Source organism: Diadema setosum, chromosome 8 (assembly GCF_964275005.1).
Source record: "Diadema setosum chromosome 8, eeDiaSeto1, whole genome shotgun sequence".
NCBI classification, from domain to species: domain Eukaryota; kingdom Metazoa; phylum Echinodermata; class Echinoidea; order Diadematoida; family Diadematidae; genus Diadema; species Diadema setosum.
The window spans coordinates 36,537,288-36,555,867 of record NC_092692.1 but is presented as its reverse complement, the minus strand read 5'-3'; the positions used below and the strand labels follow the sequence as shown (position 1 = coordinate 36,555,867).

The window sequence follows — 18,580 nt, the reverse complement described above, 5'->3', positions numbered from 1 at the left end:
CTTGGAGAACGATTAGGAAGTAATGTCAGCAGAAGTGGGACTGCAATGGGTGCTTTCCAAGCCATTATGCCTCTTTGTCATAAACTTGTGTGTGTGTAGACATGTTTATGCAAATGCAGCATTGTTAATCACACAGGTACTCTGGTGACAAATTTTGGTGTAGATAATGCAAACTTTCAAAATGAAATGGAAACCATCTGCTTGTGTACTGGTGATGTGGCAACTAAAATGTATGTTTTTGTGATATACGATAATTCTTTCATGCATACAAGAAGTGCAGAGGGTTCAAAATGTTGACAGAAGGCCAGAATTGTAAAATACATTGTATGTCACATCAGTTTAAGTATCACCAGTTTCTTGCACATGGGAGTGTCAATGTTAACTTGGCGTGATTTCAATCTAGTAGATATCAGTTTGTGTCACATTTGAATCGAGTGGGTGTCGGAAAGCATATGAAGCTTGATGGCAAGTGATATGTGTGTGAGCCATGTATGAAATTACTGGACGCACTTCTCATTCCCCTTGAAAAAACAAACAAACAACAAACAAACACACAAACACGCAAAAAAAGCCAACCCAAATTAGTTTTATTACTGGCAAAAGTGAGCACAGTACATTTGTCTACTTAGTACAAATGTGTTATAGATGGTAACTAAGAGGGCATCAAACAAAATTAGCAACAATCATGCAGAAATGTATTGGTGAATTGCAAGTTCGTAAATCTCCTTGATGCTAAGTTGCACAAAGAGACATCAGTGGACCCACATGCATCTGAATAGACTTGATTTAGTCAGCTTTTTTTCTTTTTACAGATTATAGTTGATTCCTTTTTTTTTTAAATTTTGTTTACAGAATTTGATGCATCATTGACTTCAGTGTTTGTGAAATTTAGCTGTTCAACTGTGTTCCGTTAATGATGTGAAAGTAATGAGATAATGAAAAGAATATTACATAAGCATGATGCTCATTGAGTGTTCTTTGCTGCTCTGTAAGAAAAGAAGTTTGTGAAAACAATCAATTTTGTGTAAAATAAGAGAAGAAATTGCCCTGTAAAGGTCATGCATGTGTCCTAAAAATGACTATTTGAGGAAATTTATCCATTTTGTATCACTGACGATATCAGAGGCATGATCTGTATCTTAAAAGATGATCTATGAATGTAGTGAAATTGAATGATGGTACAATGAATGGCAAAATTGTGTGAAAAATCGTTGGTCTGTAGCACCGACAAACTCAAATCCATGAACTGAATATCATAGAGTATTTGCCTTCCTCGTATTATGTTGAGACCTTCTCATTTGAAATTTCTCCTCATCAGTTTTGAGTTATGTCATGTTTTAGCGGATGATATAGTAAACAGTATGTAAACATATTTGTATATTGTACCTTTACTTCTATGTATACATACACATGTTTATATTGTTGAAAAACCTTTGCAGTTAGGCACATCAAATGATTAACCATCTTTTTAAAGATGAAAAGTATGATTGTTATGAATGAGTATGAATGAATACATGAAAAGATTTATTCATGAAAACCTATATCTACTCCTAATTTGATTCAGGCTGTAAAGCAAGACCATAGCAAATCAGACAAGATATCGTGATGTGTGAGCACGACATTGTGTCAGAGATGAACCATCATCACAGTAGTCATAATTTTTATCTAATGATGGGCATCCTTGTATGTACAGCGTTTAATGACACAAAGATTCTCAAAATGAAGTTGCCATTGGAAGGTGTTTGCCGAGTGCTCATGTTCAGCTTCATTCAGTGTTTCAGTGGAATTCAGTGAAGCGCAGTGTAATGAAAACTACCTGCCAAACCTCTTCATGCAGTTGTAGTTTGTAAGCACACTGTAAGTAGTGTACAGTAATCCTGTGGTGAGATGTATTTGGTACAATGTGTAGCTCTGGGGAATGATAGAGCAGTCTTATTCAAATGAGTCCTCCATCCCACACGAAGCTGGGAATCGGGTCATAATGAAACTGGGGTTGGGATTGGCTGCTAGAAGTCAGTGATTCACGACTTGTTTATATTTCCTCTGTACAAACTGCTTGTAAATCTGATGAGAATATGATGAGAGAGAGAGAGGGTCTAGCTGCCCTGAAAATTGTTCGGAAAAAAAGGGAGGGAATGGTAGGAGAATTGCAGATTAATGGAAGGCTTCTAGCACAGCAGTGAAAAAGAAACAATGATATAGATTTAGATGTCCAAATGAGTAGATAGATTCATGATGAACTCCATTGAGAGCTTTTTGTGTGTTATCAGATATCGGCCTTGATAGATTTTGATTTGATAAGAATATCCCTGCATTTTTATTGAAAGTGAATAGTGCCTGTTTACTGTTTACTGTTTACTCTATACCAGCCAGCAGCATTAAGTTGATTTCTTAGCTGTTCTCCTAGGGCAATATTGCAATCATTTCAATATGAGCAGAGGACAGAGGAAGACATTTGCAACTTATGAACATCATACTTTAAAGGTTATTGGGAGTTCAAGCTCTGTAGAATGAAATTTTCTTGTATTTTTTTTCCTTATGTGTGTGAACATGGGGAGTGAAAGAGAATAGCGTGGTCAAATTCAGGTATAATATGCTTCTGGGCTGCTCATAGGGATCGTAGTCTGCTCTCGTTCTGGTTTATCTAGAGGCAAGGAAAGAGAGAGTGTGGGCATCTCGTAAACCCCCGCACAGGTCTGGGTGCTTATGAGAAAACAGTGACAATATTGGAGAGCACAGCTGTGAAAGCTAGCGTGATGCAAACTGCAGACGACAAATGAAGAAACAGAAGGGATCTGATTGCCTGATTGATAGCAAATCGGTTCCCGTGGAGATTGCCGCCTGGATGTGGGGGGGGGGGGGGATGGGGTGGAGGAGGGGGATCATTCCACCGGCAGCAAAGGTGATGCAGATCTGGCGAGTGAAATTGAGGAGAAAAGCATCAGTAGGACATCTCATATCCTGAAGTGGGAGGAATGGAAAGAGAAAAAAAGAAGAGAGGGAGGGAGATAGTGAGAGAGACAGAGCCGTGGTTATTGAAATTTGTTATTGCTGGCGCAATTTTTACTCCCGGGGAATGAAGCTGTTATGCCTGCCCGGCAGATGTCTGCCCGTCGGGGATGTACAAGCAAGTGTCAGTAACCACGTGCAGGCATTCTCAAGGGGCTTGAAGTGAGGCTACACTAGACTATGCTGTGACATCTGTCGCTTTGAAGTGGACGTGCATAAAGATTAGATGTGTGGGTATGTGTATTGATGTGAGCCTTGAGTGGAAACTGTTATTATTATTTCATCAGGCCCTGCGATATGATGATACTCTCTTAAAAGTGCTCCTCGAATGCTTCGAAGAAGTCATTGTGAAAATGGGCATCGTGTATGATACCAGAGTCGAGTTTTGATATGGATGTATTTGGGGAATTGCTGAAGATGTACGCAGGTTGTAAAGTCCAAAGAGACTTCGTACCATGATGGACTAAAGTGCCCTCCATCAGATCCCATAGGTGCCTAGAAAGCACTGCATGTGTCACTACCCTTTCTGGAGCAAAGAATGTGAAGTGGATGGTCAGCGAGGGAGAATGACTACCTGTGCTCAGAAACAATGTTGTCCACAACTACCTCGCCATGTTTTCTTCGCAAGTCGGCAGCAAATGGAACCCGCTGCGCTTGAGATCTATTACCAGAGCAACGTGAGTGCCAGGTAAATGGACGAGGGATTATCTCTCCGGCCCGGACTGAAGCGAAAAGAGACAAAAAGAGCAGCAACTGTAGCTCCTCTCAATGTCCTTCTCAGAGCGGATTATATGGGATGCCCTGTTAGCTGCCGTTTCTGTGGCATTTCTGCTAAGGAGACGAGTTGAGTATGAGCACGCAAATTTAGAGACCTGTCAGGAATGCAAGTGTTATCGTTCATATTCCAGTATAGTGTGTTAATTGGCACTTCAGTCTGTTTCCATTTTCAAACAGCAAGAGGGTAAAGAACTCTAGCATGCTACCCTTTTTATATGTTGAACATCAATTTGTGAAAGTTCAGAGCAAGTCTCTGTTAAAACTCCTCAAATATACATCCTGTCAAGCTACCAAGACATAATGCACATTGGAAGGTACAAAGATGAGGTGGAACATGTGAAGTTTAATCATTGCAATATTCATTGTAAATATATACAGGGCATAAAGAGGGTTACTTTACGTGTGCGCATGGAAGAAACTAATTGACAACACACTAGTTTGAAAGTCAGAGAAGAAACTTGTGTTAAACAGAAATGAGTGTGTTGGGCTATGGATGTATGAGGATGTTACAATGTACTTGCATTAAGAAACATTGTTGCATTCCATTTTTACAAATTACTGTGTACAAGTTTCCCTTCATATTTGATTTGTGACCAGGTGAGATAAATATTACCCCTCCTCAATCCCCTACTCTTTTTTCACCCTGGCTTCAGAAGTGTAATAACAAATTCAAGGTCGCAGCACATCCACGCAGTCATAATTGAATTTGCGCATTATCTGTATTTGAATGCCACGCATTCAGAGGCATGTCTCTGCGCTGGAAAGCAATTTGCCGTAATATTTGGCCATTAGGTTCCTATTTGCCTGGAGGATGGCCATCAGAATTGGACGCTGAAATGTTATTGGAGGCCATGTCAATGACATATTGATTATGATGCTAGATCTGTCCTGGAATGAAATTGTGCATTTTTGGTGTGCTTTTTTGTTTTTGTTTTTGTTTTTGTTTTTGTTTTTTGTTTTTTTTGGGGGGGGGGGTGTTGCCACTCTAGCACCTAATACAATGCAGATATTTACTGTATTTTGTATTCATTTGACATGTGTACATTGCTTTGCAGTCACTTTAGAGTTTATGATGTGTATAACTTTGTCTTTCAAGACCTGTGTAAGTGTGATATTGATTATATGGGAACATTGATTCAGAATGGTGTGTTTCTTTCAGTTTAATACTGTGCTAATCTTTAGACACCATGTTATCTATGACTTGAGCTTTTGCATCTGTGTACATATTATGCCCTTGCATATTAGAGCTATTATCATTTGTTACTTTAATTTATGAATAGACAAGCAGGCATCTTCTAAAGTCTATGATAACATATGAACTAGATTTCCTGCGTGCTTAGCCTAGTCCAGCAATATCGCGCCATAACGCGTGTGTGCCAGAATAATTTACGGCACTTTTGACATGAAAATCATGCACTGATGAGCGCAATGTAAATGCCAATAAAAGTAATGATGGGATAATGCATTGTGAATCAAGTCGGTGACGTAATATCATGCGCAAGTTTATCGCTGCAGTGTTATTTGGAAGGTGGTTTTTATCCCTTCATTAAGGGATATAAGATGTGGAATAAATTGGTCTTATCGATGATCTTCAGTTCCTTCAAAGTTGATAAAGATGTAAAAGTAAACAGGTTTGTAAATTCAGCATCAGAGAACCAAACTAGATAGATGAGCCCCGCAGGTGTATGCAGGGGGTAAAAATTTATCAATCCTGGCCGGGTAAATGGGTATCATGTACTTTTTCCCCCAATAATTGCGGTGCCTTCTGTATCCAAATTAGGCTCCAATTTGGGCACTCTCTCTCTCCACTCTCATGCACTCTCTTGCACTCTCTCTCTCTCTCCTCTTGCCCTGCACTCTTACCCCTTCTTTCCATCTCTTTCCCTGTCTTTCTATCTTTTTCTACATCTGTCCCTTTCTATCTCTTTCTATCTCTATCTCTATCTATCTCTATCTTTCTATCTATATCTGTCTATCTCTTTCTATCTCTATATATCTCTATCTACATGTATCTCTATCTCTGTCTCTATAAATCTCTTTCTAGCTCAATCTCTATCTATCTCTATCTCTATCTATCTCTATCTATCTCTACCTATCTCTATCTATCTCTACCTATCTCTACCTATCTCTACCTATCTCTATCTATCTCTATCTCTATCTATCTCTATCTCTATCTACATATTGTATCTCTATCTCTATCTATCTCTATCTCTATCTATCTCTATCTCTATCTCTTTCTATCTCAATCTCTATCTCTTTCTATCTCAATCTCTATCTCTATCTCTATCTATCTCTGTCTCTATCTATCTCTATCTATCTCTATCTCTATCTCTATCTCTATCTATCTCTATCTATCTCTATCTATCTCTATCTATCTCTATCTATCTCAGTCTCTTTCTCCTTCCATCTCATTCTATCTCTTTCCATCTCTTTGTATCTCTCTCTGTCTCTTTTCATATCCTTCCATCTTGTTCTATATCTTTCCTTCTAAATCCATCTGTTTGTGTATTCTCTTTCTCTATCTTTCTCCCATCCCTCCTCTGTATACTCATTCATTCTCTCTATCTTCCCCTCTGCTGCTCTTTTACTACTCCATCCATTTGTCTCTGCTTTCATTTCTAGCTCTTTCCAACTCTCTCCCTTCCATTCTCTCATCCTCTCTCGCTCTGTCTATATCCGTATGTCTCCATTTCTGGCTATCTCCGTTTCTCTCTCACTCCCCCCCCCTTCTCTCTCTTACCCACTCACCCTCTCTAGGTCACCACAGAGTGAAATTTGCTGCAGCTAGGTTTAGAGTCTGATTTGTTGGAAATGAAAAGCAGTGGGTAGTGGATCGCACATCTGAGCAAAACAAAACCGGGTGAGGGGGGAAAAAAAAAACCCAATACGGGGGCAGCGTAGTTGTGTGAGCTGCATACAGGGAGATATGATGGTGGTGCATACATGGGCCTCTGTGTCTCCACGGCGCGCGATAAGAAGGAGGAGAAGTTGCGACCTGGGAGAGGCAAGATGAAGGATTTAGCAGTGCGGGAGGATGGAGAAGAGGTGAAAGATTGGTGGTTTAATGCCAACAATGTTTGCTATACGTCAGTAATTTCTCTTCATCCTTCCCCCAGTCTATGTCAAATCCAGGATGTTTGTGTTTACCATCTTGTTTTTTCTACGTGATGCTTGAGAAATGTGCAGTTACAGTATGTTGGGTCACCATGTCTCCTAATTGTTGTTGTGTACCTTAAGCCCCGTGGAGCTGTCTTATCTTTATATCAGTGTTTCTGAAACAACATTTACCCATGTCAGTTAGCCAACAACCTGTTTGAATAAATGCACATATGGCTCTACTCCTTCCTCCTTCCCCCCACCCCGTAGCTGAGCAAAGACAAGAAGTCCGTTGATGAGAAGATGGCGGAGGTGGTGGCCACCCTGACGGAGGAGGAAGAGAAGAGCAAGGGGCTGATGAAGCTGAAGGCCCGGCACGAGTCCCACATCGGTGAGCTGGAGGACAAGATTCGCAAAGAGGAGAAGGTAACGTCACGACAACAATGATGATGATGATGATGATGTCGTGGATGAAGGTGGTAGTGAAAGAGATTTAGTGGGGTGATGACCATGATAAAAGTGAGAATGATACTGATGCAGTGACTGTGAGGAAGAAGTGATGATGATAATATGATGGTGGCGATGATGATGATAAAGGTGTTCATAGTGGTGATGATTATGATGAGGATGATGATGAGGATGACGATGATGATGTTGATGATGAGGATGGTGATGATGATGATTGATGATGATGGTGATGATGATGGTGATGATGATGGTGATGATGATGATGGTGATGATGATGGTGGTGATGATGATGATGATGATGATGGTGATGATGGTGGTGATGATGATGATGATGGTGATGATGGTGATGATGGTGATGATGATGATGATGATGATGATGGTGGTGATGATGATGATGATGATGGTGATGATGATGATGATGATGATGATGATGGTGATGATGATGGTGGTGGTGATGATGCTGATGCATAGGTATGATGATGATGGTGATGAAGAAAATGCAGAATGAATGTTTAGCCCACACTGACTTTAAGACTGACATTAAGTTTATTAGAAAAGAGTAATGAGCTCACTGATGATGAAATTTTGATGAGAGCAGTTGGAAAGTGTCATGAAAACCGTGCAGTATCAATAAAGTATTGTGTTTTCAGATACTGCGAATACAGCTTGGTATATCATGTAGAAGAATGATAAATAAAGATGATGGTAACTGACAATGGACAATTGATTTGTTGGTAGATTTTGACTGATAAGAAGTGACTAAACATGATTGATGGGTGTCAAATGAAGTAAGAGGAGGAGCTTAGCATATTTGTATGTGTATGTGTGTGTGTGTGTGTGTGTGTGTGTGTGTGTGTGTGTGATGGATGGAGTAATACAGTCAAGTCAAGCAGCATGAGTAGAGTTGAAGGTAATGCAAATGCCATTAAGTGATGATAATTGCAATGACTCTCAGTGGTTGAGAATGGCTCATTATAATGTTGTGTGGCAGGTGATATGAGATTCCCATTACACTCTGATATTGGAGAACATGTCAATAATGTCCCTTGAGTGGAGAGGTATAACCTACATGATATTGTATTTATAAGCAAGTAGTTACATACGTGTATGTGGTGTAGCAGGTGTTGTGTCAATAGATACACATTTGTAAATTGAAAGTTCTTTCCTGCCATCAGTCAATCCAGATCTACCCATTGATGAAAAATGGCATTATTATCAACATATCAATAGCTGGATGTTTCAGGTGTCCATGAGGTGTGTGATGTAATTGTCTGACAATAAATCCTCACTAAGTTCATACACGAGCTTGCTGTTACCTTCATCCAGATGAAATAGTTTGTGAAGCACACCGTCTCCCTCCCCCTCCTCCTCCCTCAGATTCGTTCGGACCTGGAGCGCCACAAGCGCAAGCTGGACACAGAGGCCAACGACCTGAGGGAGCAGCTGAACGAACTGCGCCAGGAGATCGTGGAGCTGAGGGCCCTCCTCGCCAAGAAAGAAGAGGAGCTGAATGCTGCCCTCGCTCGGTCAGTATCCACTTCTTGTGACACTTATAAAGTTTGTGGTGCAAGTGTCGTTATTCCTTTGGCTCACAAGGGTGCCAAGAGCATGACCGGTCATGTTTAGAAGTTGTTCGTCCATCTACCACTCTATACATGTGAAGTTCTTTGACACACCTCAAAGAAAAAGATCAAAGGATTCTCAAGATGGAAATATTTATACTTGTCACGGGTGCACTATTTGAGATACTGGTGTGCAGAATAATTTTGTGGCAAAGTACTCATGGACTCATGAACTTAATCAAAGATATCATTTTCCTACCATGACTTCAGCTTGGAGTGTCTAGTGCTGGTTTCAGGCAAGGAGGATAGAAATAAGTGAACGAGTTATTCATATGACATGATGGGGTCAAAAGTCAAACCCTTGAAGTCATAGGTCATTTGACATGAGGTCAAAATGCTGGGTTCTGTTCTTAACTTCAGCCTGGAAATTTCAGTGGAAACTGTATGAGGTAAGAAGAGTGACATTATATTCCATTCACTTCAATTCAATTCAAAATGTGGTAGTATTTCCTTTGCTGTGAGGAGTTATACATTAACCATTTAAGGTCAAAGAGCATTAGGTATGTTATGATCGGGTGAAAAGGCAAAGGCATCCCAGTTAACTGCTTGCATTTGTGTTTCCTCATATCCTGATGTCATCATCATCATCATGTCTCTCCCTGTTCGCTGCTCCCACAGCATCGACGAGGAGATGACCCAGAAGAACCAGCTGCAGAAGCTGGAGCGGGAGCTGCGAAACCAGCTGAGCGAGCTGCAGGAAGACCTGGAGGCTGAGAGGGAGGCTCGCTCCAGAGCCGAGAAGAACAAGCGAGACCTGAATGAGGTAAGCGACCATCCATTGTCTCGGCACGTCTGTTTTCAGGGGCTCATTAGGACTGTCATTTTCCCTATTCATGTCTTCTTTCTTTGTTTTTAGAATGCTTATAAGATTCAAGATGGAGATTGATACTGTTCTTGTATTCATGTAGAAGGAGGGGGGAAACAAGCAAATATTGGGACTCAAGTGATGTGCTGCATCACTACAGCATTGAATACAGTGTATGTCTTGTCATGGATGATAGCAAAAATATGATGTCAACAAGTTGAATATGTCGTGACATTGGGCATCAAAAGTATGTATTAATCAAGGCAAGTATGCACAGGGGAAGTATGGTACATTACCAAACAAAATTATAACAATTTCGGACAGATTCTCCGTAGGAGATTGAGATGTACCCCTCCACCACAACAACACCCACTCACTAGTCGGAAATACAGAGCTCTCATCCCGCCAAGGGGTTGGTATTTCCCGACTAGTCAGCCTGTATTAAACACCAAACAATTTCTGATTGGAATGTCTTGCCCCCCTCCTCTTCCCCTTCCCCTTCCACTCCCCCCCCCCCCCCCCACCCCCTTGCAGGAGTTGGAGGCGATCAAGTCGGAGCTGATGGACTCTATTGACTCAACTGCCGCCGCCCAGGATCTGCGGAACCGGCGGGAGAACGAGCTGCAGGAGATCAAGAAGCAGCTGGAGGAAGGCACCAAGTCCCACGAGGTGACCATCCAGGAGCTGCGCCACAAGCACAACACGGCCGTGGAGCAACTCAACGAGCAGCTCGACAACGTCAAGAAGGTACGGTTACTGCAGTTACCTTTCGAAAATCCTGCAACTACATGTAACACAAAAAGGAAATCATATGATTTAAAAAAAAAAAAGGTTCTAAAGCACAGGCAGTTTATATCTTCATTCTAACCTTATGAAAACTGGCGATGAACAGTAGAAATTATCTGACATGATTATAAATAAAGTCATATACATATAGCTATATAGCCTAACGAGTTTGATTTTTTTTGTTTGTTTGTGTGTTTGATTGCACAGACCAAAGCTTCTCTAGAGAAGAATAAAACCAACTTGGAGAGTGCCAACAGCGAGCTCACCAACGACCTCAAGCAGGCTTCCCAGGCCAAGCAGGAGTCTGAGCGCAAGCGCAAAAACCTGGAGGCCCAGCTGGCAGAGATCAACATCCGCCTCACGGAGATAGATCGCGCAAAGGCCGACTTCCAGGAGAAAGCCAGCAAGTCCCAGGTCAGTCTAATTGAATCAGCAAATCCCAGGTCAGTCTTGTAAGATGATCAAATCCCAGGTCAGTCTTGTTAAATCATCATATCCCAGGTCAGTCTTGTAAGATGATCAAATCCCAGGTCAGTCTTGTTAAGTCATCATATCCCAGGTCAGTCTGGTAAGATGATCAAATCCCAGGTCAGTCTTGTTAAGTCATCATATCCCAGATCAGTCTGGTAAGATGATCAAATCCCAGGTCAGTCTTGTAAGATGATCAGATCCCAGATCAGTTTTGTTACATCACCACATCCCAATCAGTTAGTGGCATTAAATCACAAGATCGCAGGTCAGTCAGTCTTAGTAAATCATCACTACCCAGATCAGTTTTTTGGTTTTAACTTTTGAAGTGCTATATCATCTCAGCAGTGTTTATGCTATTCTATCCATGTCAATTAGTTTCAAGTGACATGTAATTTTGTGTCTTCAGTAACTTCATGACTGAAAGATATTTCTCATAATCAGATAAAGACAATTAATATGCATTTGGAGAGTGAACATTAGCAAAATTTTGTGAACAAGCCAGTTAGTAAAGAGAGCTTTTTGACAGTTTAATTGGCGTGTCAAAAGGCTCTTCAGCGCCACGGCCAATCGATCATATCTGTAGAAGTGCAATGACCTTTTCCGCCATCTTGTCATTCCCGTCCCATTCAGGCCGAGGTGGAGAGTCTGACGACTCTCCTCGAGGAAGCCGACAGCAAGGCCTCCAAGGCCACCTCCTCCTCCAACTCACTGATGGCCCAGCTGTCCGAGGTGCAGGAGAACCTGAACGAGGAGACCCGCCAGAAGCTGGACCTCAACTCCAAGCTGCGGGCCTCCGAGTCGGAGCGGGAGCAGCTGCAGGAGCAGCTCGATGAGGAGGAGCAGGCCAAGAGTAACGCCCAGCGCCAAGTCAGCACCCTGCAGATGCAGGTAAGGAAGCTTGGGAGTCAGAAACAGACTTCGTATCCCAGTTTCAGTGCAGCTAAATTTGCCGGTTCCCCAAACCACTCCGAAAACCCTTTTGAAAACCCTTTCAAAAAAGCCTGGTCTTGTATGTTTTTACTGCTTGGGCCGCTTGCCAAAAGCCAGGCCCTGTCTGGTTCGATTTTCATCGTGACTCAAGTTCCCCTCAGATAAATGGCACAGGCTTTTGAATGTCTTATATGACCCCAAACACAATTGAGAGTGAAATTGTGCTAGTTGTGCAGTGTTTGTCAGCAGCAGCAGTCTGTTTATGACGGTGCGCTTGATTACCTTAACTACGTGTAGTGATGACCTTCAGTAATTAACTTTTGGTCAGCGAAAAAAATCCACTTCTCGAAACCTGTAGCATACGTTAAGTACTGCAGCCAAGATTCTTCGAGGCTACTATAGGAGGCTCTGAAGCCACCCTGTATAGGTAGTGTAAAAACTTGATCAAATCGGATCTCTCTTTCTGTATTCTGTCTATTTATACTAAACTGCAAGGCTGCTGGAGGAGACGTCGGAGCCCGCTTGGACCTCTCATGAAATAGATGAAGAAAAGCAACATAACTACTTAGCTCCAGTTATGTGACTAAGGAGGTAGCACACAAGTTTCTTTAAACACTTAAATCTTTCAACCATACTGGTAGATTTCACTTGACCATGTCTCTGTATTTTTTTCTCTTCTTTTGTCGCCATCTTTGTTGATATCACTCAGCTCGCCGATGCGAAGAAGAAGGCGGAGGAAGACGCGCAGACCTTGGACCAGGCCGACGAGACCCGCAAGAAGCTGGTCAAGGAGCTGGAGGCATCCAACAACACCAACGAGGAGATGAAGCTCTCCATGGACAAGCTGGAGAAGACCAAGAAGCGACTCCAGGCTGAGGTACGGCAGAGGAGATGGGTGTGGTATATGGGGGTAATGGATGGGGCGGGGTCGGGGGGGGGGGTGGTTGGCAAGGTCTGGATTGACAGGGGAAGCATCCAACAACACCAATGAGGAGCCAAAGCTCTCCATAGACAAACTGGAGAAGACGAAGAAGCGACTCCAGGCTGAGGTACGGATGGAGGAGGGGGCAAAGGGTATAGGTGTGTTTGGGGGATGGCAGATGAGGCGGGGTCAAGTTTGGCAAGGGTGGGGGATATGAAAGAAAAATATTGTAGGGTTGGGAAGCTTTCTATTCAAAAGCTAAGAAGAGCAAGAAGCAACTCCAGGCTGAAGTACTGCTGGAGGAGAAGAGAGCGGTATATGGGTTGGGTGAGGTTAGGTAGCGGGTGAGGCAGGTTAGAGAGAGGATGATGGTTGATGGGCTGGAGGGGGTAGGGGATAAGGGCAAACAATGTATTTGAGAAGATGTGGGGTAAAGACAGGGTAAGGAATAAATTCTGTGGCATATATTGTTCATGATGAGTGGCACTGATGCAGCTCGCAAGATTGAAGTGTGCATCTGTTCTTCACCTCATTATTATATAATCCCTTCTCCCCATCCCCAACCACCTGCTCCTTGTGAAAATTTTGTGCCAGAGAGACTGACACACTATGATGAGTAGACAATTGGAAGGCAAGTCTGAACGTGAGGAAGTTAAACAAGAAGAATATCCACCATGGAGCAATTAAATCTCTGATCATACAGGTTTTTAGAAAACAATTCAAGCAAGCACAATATAACAGAAATACCAAGTTTTGTTCTTCTTCTCTGTACACAGATAAGAAATCACATCTACAAATTGGCATTTGTGTGTTTGTATTATGTTGATGCTAAGCAATAATTGTAAATGTAAATTGAATTTTGATAATATGAAAGGGGAGACACTGATCAACTTTCAAGTTCAGAGTATATGGAAATGCCACAGATGATTAAAGGCATGTGTTTCTTCTTTGCTTCGCCGGCTTTCCGTATGGATCCTCACAGCTGGAGGACGTGACGCTCACCCTGGAGAAGGAGCGTGCCAGCGTGACTGGCCTGGAGAAGAAGCAGCGCAAGTTTGACAGCATGCTGGCCGAGGAGAAGGCGGAGAAGGAGCGTATCATGGCCGAACTGGACGAGAGATCCAAGGAGTCCAGGGACAAGGAGACCAAGGTGAGACCAGAAGTCCTGAAAGGGAGAAAAAAAATGAAACATTAAATACCGTGTGTCCCCCGAAAAAATTACAACGGGACCCTCCGCAATGGAATCAATCCAAATAAGATTTCAGGGTATCTTACTGAAAACCCCATCCAGTTTGCTTTAGCGGTCAAACAGAAATGAGGAGTTTTGTAGAGCATGTCAGGAATCCCTTCCCTCCAAGTTCTGTCTATTGTGTTCACAAATTATGCACTACCAAGAGCATCCATGAGTGCTAAATTTGGAAGAATCGGACCCATGACATGCTTTACAAAGATCCACATTTCTCTGTGACAACATAACCAAATTTACTTGGGTTTTCTGCAAAATATAGCTCAGATGTTATATTTTAAGACACTGAAGTACACTTGTAGCATTTAGACAGTCTAATCATATTGAAAGTTTACCTTTTTTTTTGGGGGGGGGGCATACTGTACAGTAGAAAAGCACTTGGGGAGTGCAGACCTCTGCGAAGCAGCTCATTTCCACCCATACCCACATGCTGAAAATTGCCCTATTTCCCAATGATAAAGAAACCTTTTCAGGTGTCTCGGAGTCTATGTTACCTCAGCATCCTGCTGTGCCCTGATTGCACAAAAACAAATTACCTTCTTGGCGGAGGTAATGAAAGAAAGCAAGCAATAATCAAACAGAACAAAACTTGAAAAGTCAGCAATTATAATGAGTGCTGTTTCCTCTCATTCCTGAAAGACTTAGTAATTACTCCTGCTGAGGTGATGTACAAATATAGCCATTGCTAGCTGGGGTAGATCTCTTCCAAGATGGAGAGTGTCATGGAAGTTGTGGGGGGTGAGCTTTAACATGTTTTGTTCCTGTTTTTATCCCCCTCTCCCAGCTGATGAACCTTAACCGCGAGCTGGAGGAGCTCCAGGAGGCCCTACAGGAGAGCGAACGCACCCGCAAGGCCCAGAGCGCTGAGCTTGATGAACTGGTCTCATCAAAGGATGACGTTGGCAAGAGTGTGAGTCCATCGTTCGATGCAAAGTCCCGATCATTTTCGTCAACATCACTTACGTGTATGAGATATTGTCATGTTATGGACACCATAAAAGACAGTTTGCTGCTTTGAAACAGTTGTATGTAGCAGTTTGCACTTTTTAACATCTACCCATACTTCAACTAATTGTGAATTTAGGTATGACAGTGGTGAAAAGTCTTTTGAAGGTAACATTTCATTTTACTTGGAGCAGAATGGTAAGATTTTATTGGCCATAGAATCCATTTACATGATGTCAAGTTCTCATTCATGGCTGTTTCTGGGAAAATTTCAAGGCAAACACAGTAAGAATCCCCAGCGATATATGAAGAATATTGTGATGGACTGATGCGCAGCAAGACTGGGTTCATCCCCAGAGATTCTCTGATTGTACTGTAAATTCCCTGCAATTTTCTCCGTAGGTCCACGAGCTGGAGAAGGCGAAGAAAGCGCTGGAGACCCAGATCGAGGAGATGCGCACCCAGATGGAAGAACTAGAGGACGAACTCCAGGCGACAGAGGACGCCAAGCTCCGACTGGAGGTCAACCTCCAGGCCGCCAAGACCAACTTCGAGAGGGACTCCACGTCCAAGGAGGAGCAGGCGGAGGAGAGGAGGCGCGGTCTCGTCAGACAGGTGCGAAGGGCGGCCACACCTCCACAGCTCCTTGCGATGGAATGAGGATGTTGCTTGTGGTTGTTGTGCTGAATGTGATGTGGAAGTAGGAAGGTGATGATGAGGGTGGCTATGATGATGTTGATCGAGATGTTGATGGTGATGATAGCGTTTATCACTATGGAGGATGAGATTATGGCGATGGTGATAGTGATATGGCTGATGATGGTTATGATAATGATGCAACTAATGATTCATGTGTTTTGCATTGTATTTCTAGGCACACTTTTGGATGAATGCACTTTGCACTTCACAGTGTTCTTTTGGGGTTTCTCTTTCTGAGCATTCCCAGTAATGTCTCATGGGTCTGAAAGAACAGATCTAGTTCAAAAGAACAAAAAACAAAAAGGTTGCCTTTGCATATTTTGTAGGTGAATATAGTGATGATGAAAATGATGTTATGGTGATGATGCAAAATAAAGCTGCTATGATGATTATTATGATGATGATGATAATGCTTTATGTTACTCATGATCCTTAATTATGCTGATGCTGATGATGATGATGACCATGTAGAAGGGCGGTTTCTGAATTTAAGATTTTCGCTGGTTCCTCCCACCAGCTGCGCGAGATGGAGGCAGAGCTTGAGGAGGAGAGGAAGCAGCGGGGCCAGGCGGTCAACCAGAAGAAGAAGCTGGAGATGGACATCAAGGACCTGGAGAGCCAGGTGGAGGCTGCTAACAAGACCAAAGAGGACAGCGTCCGACAGCAGCGCAAGCTGCAGGTATTTGCTCACACAACTTGGTATTAAAGACCCGGTAACATGGGGATTCATGGGTGGCCCAATTCATTTTCTGCCCACCGAAAAGGAAAGTGAGAAAATATTACAGTTTGCAGTCAGTTGCAGTAAAACCATGGATAATGCTGCTGAAGTACTAGATTGTACACTGACAAAACATGCATTCCCTTTTGTTTATCTACATTGCTAGTATTGGATATAATTTATGGGATACGAGTTCTGTCTGCCTAACATTGCACATTTGTTATGTCTGATGTGACTAACAATCTCAAGTTATTGAAAGTTTAGGGAGTCCCATAGGGGATATATATTAGGGTCCATAAGAAAACAAGAGATAAGGATTCTAGTTCTCCGTGCTACTGTAAAAGTTAAAGTTTTCATGAAAATTTTGCGTGACTGAAACTAGTGCGAAATTAAAAACATGATATATGCTTGTATTTGTTATACTATGTCATATTTTGATTGTGTGGAATTAGAAACAAGCAAGATTCAGTTTGCTAGGCCAAGCATGAAAAATTCAATTCTTATGGTACTTTGCCCAGATGAATTTCTTTTCAATGTCTTGCAAGTTCTGAAATTGTAGGAGGAGTTTATGTAGTTTTCTCTCCACGTGACTCCTAATACTCTCATCATGACTTCCATCTAACTCACCTCCCCTCTCCTCCCCTTCCCAGGCCCAGCTGAAAGAAGCGCAGGCAGAGGGCGAGGATGCCCGCCACGCCCGGGATGAGATGTTCCAGTCGGCCAAGGACAACGAGCGCAAGCTGAAGGCCATGGAGACAGAACTCATGACCCTGCAGGAGGTGAGGATGGATGTTGCATAACATCTTGTGAATTATCCTCATGGCGGACTTTTTATGGTTATCAGTTTTGGGTTTATCGATTAACTTTGTAGTCTTTTATTTCACCATGTTGCAAGAGGTACTTGACCTGAGTAACGGTAAAGTTGATATTCTGTGATGTTATATTACTGTCATTGAAATGAGCATCAAACTTGAAGACATTAGTTTTGTGGCAGCAGTTGCAAGGCAACATGAAATCGTTTACTTGTTTTTCTCTGAGCAAACCAAACAAACAAAGCGGATTCCCGAGAGCTGTTTAAAACAAGCATCAGTTGTCATTATCAAACACAAAAATAAACAGTTCACAGTTTCTATTGCAAGAAGTGCTGATTGGCAGTTTGCTTCTGGTTTATATGTGCAGTAGTAAATGGAATACACACAAATTTTGTAGTGAATAGTTGTTGATATGAATGAAACGAAAACTTGATTCCCCTCGGAAGTTCATTTTTAGTTTCTTTATGATTGGAGTAATTGATTGTATGTGTGACAGAGTTGCCTACAATATCATCCCGTATTCTTACATCTCTGTACACTAGGAACTGGCCATGGCAGAACGTGCCCGCAAGCACGCAGAGTCTGAGCGCGACGAGCTGGCGGAGGAGATGAACAGCAACTCGTCCAAGGGCTCCGCCATGGTGGACGAGAAGAGGAGACTGGAGCAGAAGCTCTCCCAGCTGGAGGAGGAGCTGGAGGATGAGCAAACGATGGTGGAGAACCTCATGGAGAAGGAGAGGAAACTCACCGCCCAGGTCAGGAAGATGAGGATTCGTCATGGTGGTGATGAGGGTGATTTGTTGCCGTGATGATGAGGAAAGAGGATGAGGCAGGTGACGATTTGTAGTGGTGGTGATGATGGATGATGAGAACATTGGTCTTTGATATTGGTGATGATGATGAGGAGGAGGAGAATGTTGATTTGTGGTCATGGTGATTAGGTAGAATCAGAAGAAGAGGAGGATGTCGTGATGATTTGTGGTAGTGATGGTGAGGATTTGGAAGAGGAAGATGTCGGGTTATTTGTTTCGGTGACAATGAGGAGGAATTGGAAGAGGAGGATGTCTGATGATTTGAGGTGGTGATGGTGAGGACCGAGGAGGTTGTCTGATGGTAATTTGCAGTGATGGTGGTGATGATGATGATGATGATGATGATGATGTCAATGATTTGTTGTGGTTATGAGGGGGAGGAAGAGGAGGATGTCGATTTGAGGTTGTGATCATAAGGAAGAGAAGGAAGATATCAAGGATGATTTCTGGTGGTGATAATGA

The 18,580-nt window shown here is 42.5% G+C and overlaps 1 protein-coding gene across 1 annotated transcript in view; it reads left to right on the top strand.

The window, feature by feature from the left end:
• Positions 1-18,580, top strand: part of LOC140231401 (uncharacterized) — a 166,191-nt gene that overhangs the window by 131,249 nt on the left and 16,362 nt on the right. Inside the window, exons 25-37 of the mRNA XM_072311526.1 lie at positions 7,153-7,308; positions 8,728-8,876; positions 9,591-9,735; positions 10,312-10,524; positions 10,771-10,977; positions 11,665-11,922; positions 12,674-12,841; positions 13,869-14,036; positions 14,917-15,042; positions 15,480-15,692; positions 16,294-16,455; positions 17,145-17,273; positions 17,849-18,061. Coding sequence (XP_072167627.1) covers positions 7,153-7,308; positions 8,728-8,876; positions 9,591-9,735; positions 10,312-10,524; positions 10,771-10,977; positions 11,665-11,922; positions 12,674-12,841; positions 13,869-14,036; positions 14,917-15,042; positions 15,480-15,692; positions 16,294-16,455; positions 17,145-17,273; positions 17,849-18,061 — 2,307 coding nt within the window. The remainder of the gene's footprint in view (positions 1-7,152; positions 7,309-8,727; positions 8,877-9,590; positions 9,736-10,311; positions 10,525-10,770; positions 10,978-11,664; positions 11,923-12,673; positions 12,842-13,868; positions 14,037-14,916; positions 15,043-15,479; positions 15,693-16,293; positions 16,456-17,144; positions 17,274-17,848; positions 18,062-18,580) is intronic.